The 10,036-nt window shown below is 37.6% G+C and overlaps 1 protein-coding gene across 1 annotated transcript; it reads left to right on the forward strand.

Moving 5' to 3' along the window:
* The first annotated feature begins 4,599 nt into the window (after positions 1–4,599).
* LOC128514395 (uncharacterized) lies at positions 4,600–6,946 on the forward strand. Its single transcript, XM_053488237.1, has 2 exons — positions 4,600–4,653; positions 5,529–6,946. Exon 2 carries the CDS (start codon positions 5,537–5,539, stop codon positions 6,692–6,694), a length of 1,158 nt encoding a protein of 385 aa, XP_053344212.1. The 5' UTR covers positions 4,600–4,653; positions 5,529–5,536; the 3' UTR covers positions 6,695–6,946.
* The last annotated feature ends 3,090 nt before the right edge of the window (positions 6,947–10,036 follow it).

The following is a 10,036-nucleotide window of genomic DNA, read 5'->3' on the forward strand; positions in this document are numbered from 1 at the left end:
CTGAAAGTGATGAACAGTCACTTTCTGGTCTAGCTTGGTTTCCTTCAGGGTTTTGGAAATGGTTTCGACACGTGCAGGAGACACCTGTGCCTGCATTGCGATCGAATCCTATGTGACACCCAAATATGTTGTGTTCTGAGCAGGAAAGAGAACGTTTTTATGGCGCTGAGTCTAAATCCTAAAGAATCATGATGAGCTAGGACGACATGCCTATGTCAGAGCTCTAGCTTCTATGACTGAGCCATAATCAGCCAGTTGCCTATGTCGTACAAAATATGGATGCATTTTGTATATGTGCGGGTGACAGAGCTAGGCCAAATGGAAGGACCGGATAATGGTAAGCTTCACCCTTGAAAGCGAACCTCAGGAACTTCCTGTGTTTTGCCAATATTTCTATGTGAAAATATGCGTCCTTCAGATTGATTGTCACAAACCAATCCCCTAGTGGGATATGAGAACAATCATTTTGACAGTCAACATTTTGAAACTGTACTTTTTCAGATAGCGGTTAAGCCTGCGAAGATCTAAAATTGGACGCAACCCCCCTGTTTTTCTTAAAACCAAGAAATACCAGCTGTAGTAGCCTGACTCTCTGTCTGGTAGGGGAACATCTTCTATGGCCCCGTTTTTCCAGGAACATTGCAATTCCAGAGTCAGATAGTGCGCCCTTTCCGGTTTCACGGAAGTGGAGACCACGCCGGTGGAACGTGGAGGGCGATGTGCGAGAATATTGTAGCCTCTCTCTATAGTCTTTAATGCCCAAGGAGATATACCTAGCAGTAGCTTTCATGCTGCCAGTTTCTCCAAAAGGGGCACGAGTGTACGCCGGTCCGACTTCTGTGAGTTGGATTACGAAGCACGGCGCACCGCACCCCAGTCTTTACGAGGGGGTGTCTGGCTCAAAACACTCTCCTTCTGTGCTTCACGCCTCATGAGAGTCAGACCTGGTCTCTTGAACACGGCGGGGAAGGTATTTCCTGAAGGCTTGGTCGTATAGCTTTGCCTCCCAAAACCTAGTGGCGGTCGAGTTAACGGCGTCGCCAAACAGGCCGGAAGGTGAGATGGGGGCAACAAGGAGGAATGCACGATCCTTATCCTTGATGCCTGTGAGATTCAGCCACAAGTGCCTCTCTGCGGAAACCATCGCAGTGATAGAAAAGCCAATAGCAGGAGCCGTCTACTTTGTTGCACGAAGAGACAAGTCTGTGGCTCGGCGTAATTCCAAGAACGCCCTATCCTCAAAAGCCCCGCCAGTACTCAAGTCTTTTAGCAGGTCAGCCTGGTAAGCCTGAAAAACCGCCATGGTGTGCAGTGCAGCACCAGCTTAACCTGCTGCCTGAAAAGCTTTTCCCCCCAGGAAAGATAAAAGTCTACACAGTTGGAAGGAAGTGTTGGCTTTTTCAGGTAGGATGATGTCCCAGGAGAGAGATAACCTGCAAGCGTCTCTTCTATCTGGGGCATCATCATATAACCCTGCGCTTCCGCATCAATGATATTCAAATAAATCAAAGTCGATGACACGAAAAACACGTGATGAAAAAAGGGGAGAGAGCGCCATTGAGGCCCTGCCCTCCCGGCCACCCGACAGAAACGTGTCATCTAATTTCGAGTGCTTTCGATTTCAAGTTCCAATAAAATTTGCTATTGACAGACCAGACCCTGGTGACAAATTCTCAATGGACAACGGCGTGAATGTCGAAAAACACAATAAACATACATTTGGTTGACCTTCCTCACCTTTTTTATAGTCATACCCGTACACACAAGTTTTCGTTATCATTTCGTTCGGCATTCTTTTCTTGCCAAACTTCGATGCGATGTTCCAACTGCTCCCAGGTCAGCAGCCTGGTTACAAATGTTGCAGCAACACAGCGCATGATCAAGTCGACATAAGGATTATCTGGACTGTACCATATGACACATCAATAAATGGCAAAACAAACATTGTTTTTTTTTGGGGGGGGGGGGGGGGGGCGCAGCATCGCTGTAAACTTGCCGATTCATGTCAGTTGTCTCTGTGGCAAAATTTCCCAGAATTCTTTGGCACTGACTTATGAAGGTCGGTGCGCTCTGTGACTGTGCAGGCAGCTTTGTGTTGCCATCTGTTGGCATCTTACAAAACTAGAAACTTCTCGAAACTTTTTGATACAACCTAGTATAAACTATCTTAACTAAAAGTACTTTGCTACGACTTAAAGATATTCACAAAATACTAATCTTCAAACCTTAAACCACACCAGTCAGTGACCCATTATCAATGACTATCATGACTAACTAAAGAATTATTACTGTTTTAAAACTGTATACTACAAAAGATAAGCATTTTAAATATCCATTGCCTGGTTTCAGTTTAAGTATCTCTTCTAGGGAACACTGAATAGTATGATAGAGTTATTATTTCATTACAACATATTCTATGAAGTTAATCATTAATAAAGCTATTTCATCAGAGTCACTCCAGTTCCTGTGTACATCAGGAGATTTAAAAAAAGAAAATAAAAAAAACATTAAATAGAGTGTGTTGTAATAAACCTGCGAGTTGCAGCTGTGGTACTGTTAAAGCTACTGTGAGAAAAATATGACAAAAAAATTATTACTAGAATTCAAAGTTATCTGTGCTGGGTGTGCCTTTTACAAATGTAAATTAAACACACAAGAACAAAACATATTACAAATAATTAACCACAATACGGATGTACTATACACACATCCTTATTCTGTGGAAAACGACAGCCGTGCTGTAAACAAGCATGTGCTTCATGAAAGCAGAAAAGCAGGTTAAAGGATATATTGGACTTGGCCAGTGGTACAAACAAGTTCAAAATCATGAAAAGAGAAACTTAACTTTGTGAAGAAAAGAAGAATCCTGGCCTAGTAAAAAATGGTAAAATAGGAATAAAAAACATTCTGTTAAACATGATTTGTAGCAGTGAAAGTCACATTATACTGTAAGTGAATGTGAGTGTGATTGGAATCAAGTGTGTGCAATCTGTAATAAGGTGCATGTAAAAGTAAAACAGTCTATAATGGCTGAGAGTTGTAGTGCATGGTATGGTGTGGTGCCATGTTTGTAGGACAAGGGATGTGGAGTTCCATATTGTTGTATAAATAACATATCCTCCACAACACACATGCCCACCAAAGGGCTACGTCTGGGAGTGATGTTCCTTATCGGCCTAATTTTAGTCTGAATTATTTGGTTAAAAAGAATGTAACTCCTGCAATCACAGAGGGTCAAGGACATCATGGACTGAAATCCATCCAAACTGCATCTTTTCTTTGGTCCATGGCCCTTCCAATAAAAAACATGCAGAAGCTTGCCCTCTCTACGCGATCTAAGATTGCTTTGACAATATATGCGGGTTCACCTTCAGTGTAAAGGGATGTTGGTGTGATAGTTTCTTCTAGAATTACCTGGGTTGACTGCCTTTAGGACATGACATAGCCTAAAGAGCTATGTGACTGTGACATGAAGTCTGTGTCTCTTTATATCCTCGGTAAACTTCCCTGTTGTCTGGTCTGGGTAAGTTGAAGTAAAATTACTAGTTTTTGTCAAGACAATATGACAAGACTTGGCATGGCTCAGGTTCTGCCTATTTTAGCATTGCAGTGTTAAATTGACACAACAAAAATAAAGTTTGCATGATCAGGAAACAGGTAAAGATCAGTTGATCAACAAACAAATCAACAAGATCAGGCCGAGAAAACAACAAAAAGTATCAGAACCAGTTAAACCAAATAAAAGGTATCTATGAGAAACTATATGATGTTAGTGAGTTGTAGTCCATGGTAACCAAGCTTATGGGCCAATATGCAATGCAACATTTTTATAGAAAATCATATTTTTAAGATCAAGTCATCTTGGGAATGGCACGTTTATTTCACACCTCGTCAAACTTGTCTGCCTTCAGATGTATTAGAAATATACCGTAAAGTTACAAACAAATCAGTATTAGTTACTTTTAGATTAATACTGATTTACTGAAATTGAGAATTTATTAAAATCAGTGCCATACAATGTCATTAAGCAATTATATTTTTAGCAAATTGCTTCTACCATCTTTGCTTTGAACCTTCTGTGATGCAGTGCTTTGGTTTCTGTTGTATGTTTTTCTTTTTTTACAGTATGCAATGTTGTATTTAAGCTTTAAACTGCTTGCTAATTAGTTTTTAATCAACATTGTTGTTCTTAACCTATGAAATCCAATAACTAGGTTCCTAAATCTAAAAAATCTACTTGTCTAGATTTACTGTTCTAAAAATGAGTGGCAAGTTGTGCAAAAGCTTTGGAAGTAATACTGATAAATAAAGATGATTTATGGAACCTCCCTAAAGACCAATGAAAGACTGGCATAATGTGAAGAACTTTTATCTTTTCTCATTATTAAATGATTATCACTGTTATTGTTGATATTTTTCTCATTTTTTTTGGAGGAAAACAATCAGTGGCTATGAAATTGGCAAAGTTTACAGGATGCTACCAATTGCTCTTAAAATTCCCAGGAATGTTTGTGTGAGATGGAGTCTATCCAATGTGGGGCAGCCGTAAGGAGCGGGAATATAAATACGTGCTAATCCACTAAACCTACAGCTCTTCAGCACACATAGGCTTCACTGGAACACCACAGAGAACACCTCTGCACATTTCTATAAGTAAGCTTACTGTAAGCTTTTTTCACCTTTTTTCACTTCTTTCACCTTGATAATTGCTTTCCCTTTTTGCTTGTTTGATTTTCACATTTTTAAGTCCAATGAACAATGGCATAAATATGGATTGTATTTGGTGATTTCTGGTTTATGTAAGATATAATATGGAACGGTTGCAAAACAGGTAAATGTATAAATTCTTAAATAAATATTCACCTGCATAACATTTGTCTGCACTGTCATTGTAGCTAGTAATTAAAGGCAATGGTGATAACCAACTACAACTTTTAAGTTTAGGTTAAGAGTTTTAAAAATTCAAAGGGATTAAATGCATTTTAAGATAAGTTTGCTTCATAAGTCTTTTAACCACTTTTATATTTTTCATGAATGCAAATATTTGACATAGAACTACAAAGTTGAGCACAGAAACTAATACAAAGACAATTTGCTTGTTTTTTTGGGAAAGATTAGAATGACAGTTCTTACAAATTACCCTTTTTTCCATAGGGAAGACATGAAGTGCTTTAATTTTTATAAAGAAAGTTGGTGACAGTCAACACAACACAGTATATCACACATGTACTGTATTAATATACATTACATTGGTAGACATTTTACTGAAACTACCTCAGTTGCATGTTGCATAGCATTGTATTGCACATTCAACTGCACATGGAGTATCTGCACTTTATTCCATGACAGTTCTTTTTTTTTTGCCACCTATCTTGTGTATTTCCTACAATATTATAGTTACGTTTAATATTTTCTCTTCCTTCCTTTGAAATTATTTTACCTTTACAGTCATTAAAAAACATTTTACTTTTAATGTCATACTGTGTATGATTTTGTGTGTAATCAATAAAATTTGCCTTCCTTAACAGATTAAGTCATGACTTCTTCCCTGACATCCTCTGTGACTGATGTGGGAGTATGGATTCTTGAAAATAAAGAACAAATTGAAAAGGCAGTGGAGATCGTAGGCCAAGGATGTGCGATCCTGGCAGACACTGTAGGCCAGTTGCATCCCATCCTGGGGGCAGTTTTTAGGATCTCAGCTAAGCTTCTTAGCAACCCAGAGGGCAAAGAGGCTAAGTTCCTCACTAAACAGTTTGAAAAGGTCAACCAGACAATGGAAAAGCTTCAAGGTGATTTAGAAGAAACACAGCGGCTGATTGAGAGATCTTCATTGAACATAGAGTACTTTAAAATCTACTCACAGATAATCGGACAGTATGAAATGTTCAACTATATTTTCACAGCCAAACCCGAGTTTAAGAAGGTGAAAATAAATGAGTTCCTCATCTACTTTGAGCAATATGAGAGAGAAAAGAACCTTAAATGCTTGTACAATGCCATCACTAGAGATAGAATACTGGATAAGATCCTGACCACTGAGCAAAGGAGCAGGAAGGCAGTGGAGGAGTTCTGTGCTAGCATAAAGAAGGTGTTTTTGGTTGGTGTTGTAGCATTGATGGGCTACAATGCACTAACGGAAGGCCCTGTTAAAGAGGACAAGATGAAGAAATGGCATGGTCGCATGGAGGAGGTGGAGAAGCTCATGAAGGCGGCAGTGGATAAATGTGTGAATGAGTTTGCTGAGCAAGCCAGGGAGGATTTAGATAAGATAAATTATGAGACAATGAGCCCCGAATCCCTACTGGATATTCTTGTCAAGAAGTATTACTGGGTCTCCTGGTCAGTTAGGGTCTTTATTCATGAAGACTGGAAACTTGTGAAGTTTTTCCTTGGCAAGCAGCACCACGTCAGTGGTGTCAATTATTTTGAGTTTCTGAGCAAAAATAAAAAAAAGATTGTGGTGTCTTTCACTGCTAAACCTAAACCACTCAACATGAGTCTGATAACCGATCAAATAGAGAAAGAGAAAGGTGACGTTGAATCTGTGGCTGAGTCTCTTTGCAAGTCTCATCCCAAATGTCTTGTCCATGTTGTCAGTCGCTGGTACAAAGTGGAGGAAGCCAATAATTTCAATACAGACCACTATTTTAAGTCAGACAAAAAAGCACACATTTTTATTTACTCGGAATAATAGGATTTTGATCAAACTGAATTTACTGATGATAATCAGAGTCTACACCATGTACTCAGTTTAAATCCATCAGGCTTCTATTAATTAACACTCAAAGTCTTAACATTTTTTGTTGTTGTTGTTGTTGTTGCTGTAATTAGCTCTTAATAATGGAAACTTAGACTGATGGTCAAAGCATTAAAGCTTGACTATAACACATTAGCCTCTAAGGAGGGAAAGATTGAAAATAACATTAAATATAGATTTTGTGCAGATAAGATCATATTAGATTATAACATTAACTGTATTGTGTAAAATTACATAAACATGTATTTAACATGATTAATAAAAATACTGTTTAAATAAATTAGAAATTGTTTCTTTTTACACATCATTTAAAAGGTTATTTAATCAATAAATGCAATTAATCAATAACATGACTTAAAAGAATTGTTCTTACTGATGGCATATCAATATACAGTATTATTCTATTTAATATTCCAGTAATCAATTCCATAAATAACAAAAGAGCCTTGACATGGTTTAAGAAAATCTTTTTTTAAATTAATAACCATATTTTACATTTACTTTAAACAGGTAATATAAATAATATAAATGAAAGTAAAAAATCTCAGTATGCTTAGTATTAGGCACTAGAAAAAAAACCCCTCATCATTTCAGAAGGGTCAAAACATTATCAAAACCTAGAAAAAGAGTGCTGTCACCTTTGTAGAAGAAATGTGGATAAAAAAAACTATGAATAGAGATCACTTAAAGAGGTCCAATTATGCCATTTTAAAGGTTGCTAATATTGCTTAATTAGTCTCTTAAAACAGGTTTACATGTATGCAAGGTCAAAAAACACTTTAGTTTTCTCTAAAAATAGATTAAATTTTACCCCATTTCTAAATGATTCGTAAACGACTCGTGTGAAGCAGTTCAAAGATTCAGTCAGTCTAAACCCCTCCTTTCCGTGAGCCCTCACTGCTGTGATTGGTCAGATGGCGCGGTGATTTATATATATACTTATATATATTTATATATATACCGCTAAAGCGTGTCGGAAAACGAAACGCCCATTACCATAACTGAACAACGGCTCTGGAGACCCGTCAATACATAGAAAAGATGGCGTTGGTTTTACCGTGTACCGACCAGCTAATTTTATATTAACTGTGGCTACAAAAATCGAGAGGTCTTTTATCTTTGTGTGGATGTTGCGTTAAAAGGCCGGTGAGCAGAAAGGACGAACACAAACAATTAGATAAAGCAAATGTGTATTATACAAAACTAAATAAAGTAAACGAAAAAGGTGCACAACAACCAAAAAAAGATATAAACAATATTTACAAACTACATATAATAAACTGTATGTGTATGTGAACGCTAGTGAGTGGAAAATGTCCGAAGTCTGTGTTTATTGTAGGTGTGTACATGCCAAAAAAAGCAAAAAGGACAAACACAAACAAGTAGATAAAGCAAACGTGTATTATACAAAACTAAATAAAGTAAATGATAAAGGTGCACCACAACCAAACAAAGATATAAACAATATTTACAAACTATATATAATAAACGGTATGTGTATGAGTGCGAGTGAGTGGAAAATGTCCAAAGTCCGTGTTGATTGTATGTGTGTTAGAGGAGTATAGTTCGGTCTTACCAGGGTTAACACTAAAAGCGCCGAGCACCGGTCATTTTGACCGCAATGGGGAAAAAAATACTTCACAATAGAAAAACCCTCCTTTCATGACTTTTTCTAGATCTGTGAGCTTAATCACCCTGCATGCTTACATTTTTAAAAATCTCAACATTTTGCTCTTATTTACGTGAAATCACTGACAGCTGCGTGCCGGTCATGCCGTTTCCTGCCTTTTCCAACCTGGGATTCTCATTTCTTTCAGCAGATGGCGCAAGCGATCGCACATACTATCTATGCGTCATTCAGTGCGTATATGTAACTATCTCAGGTTTCATTCCATATATGCAGTTTATAAATTCAGTTTATAAATCCAGAATTCAGCAGCACGTCTCGTTTTTAACCTTCCCAAGTTCTCCCACACCACCCCACTCCTCCGCTCCTTGAACTGGCTTCCTGTAGCTGCCCGCATCAAATTCAAAACACTGATGCTTGCCTACAAAGCTAAAAATGGCCCAGCACCCACTTACCTCTCTGTGCTAATTACACCACGCACTGCACCACGTTCCCTTCGATCCTCCAGCACTGCTCGCCTCATCCCACCAACTCTTAGGAATCGAGGGCGGCATTCATCCAGGCTCTTTTCTGTTCTGGCACCTAGGTGGTGGAATGAACTTCCTCTAGATGCCCGTACAGCAGAGACTTTGACTATCTTTAAACGACGACTCAAGACGCATCTGTTTCTCCAGTACTTGGACAAAAAAAACCCACCACCTCTTCCCAGTTGTGTTGGACTAATGGCACTTAGTTGTTAAACTAGTTAACCCAGTGTAAGTATGTATCCAATGATGTAAACATTAAAGCACTTTTTGTCTGGATAAGAGCGTCTGCCAAATGCCTAAATGTAATGTAAATGTAAATATTTTACTTAAATACACAGATAAAAATTATGAAAGAATGGTGATGTGGACAAATGGAAGGAGGAAGGAAATGGAGACATCAGATTTCGTTATTTTACAAAATTTGAATATATTCAGTAAATGTATGAATTATACTCAAAGTATCAAATCCAACTGTGAAGCCTGATTTAATTGGTACCATCTAACATTTTATTTTCTATTTTTTATGTTTTGCTGGTAAAATACATTATAGGCAGAGACGTCTGCTCGGTCTTGTTATTTTGTTTCAAAACCCCCAATTCAGCCAATTCCCGAATCAGGGAAACCGGTTTGATAACTTTGAGAAGAGGCATTACAGTAACTGGGGGGTTCTACGGGTGTTCGGCTCCAAGCGTGCTGTCGTGTTGTATTCAGCAAATAAACTATATATATATATGGGTCATTCTAGAATTGCGGGTACATTTCAAATAGAAAAAGAAGACAAAAAATAGTATTTTCTTTTTATGTTAAACTTTTTTATTTTTATAGAACACACTTCAAATTTAAGCAAGTCACATGCTTTTTTTTTATCAGAGGAAACAGAGTTAACAGAGTTGACCAGAACGTAGGGACAGACACAAAACTTATTTTTTTAATTACTAAAATTACAAATAATACAGAAAATAGATGTTTTATGCAACTGTTTACATAAATTAGTAGAGTAAACACACAAAAAATATTAAAATTAGACGTAATTATTTCATGATAATTGAAGCTGAATGTATGATTCAGGAGGCATAGACAGTCAAAAATAGGTATAGAGGGAGTCTTTAATTTAAAATTTTA

This window comes from Clarias gariepinus, chromosome 26 (genome assembly GCF_024256425.1).
Source record: "Clarias gariepinus isolate MV-2021 ecotype Netherlands chromosome 26, CGAR_prim_01v2, whole genome shotgun sequence".
In the NCBI taxonomy this organism is placed as follows: domain Eukaryota; kingdom Metazoa; phylum Chordata; class Actinopteri; order Siluriformes; family Clariidae; genus Clarias; species Clarias gariepinus.

What these genes read in the sequence shown, in the direction of transcription:
- LOC128514395 (XM_053488237.1), top strand. Translation starts at nt 5,537, where the DNA reads ATGACTTCTTCCCTGACATCCTCTGTGACTGATGTGGGAGTATGGATT.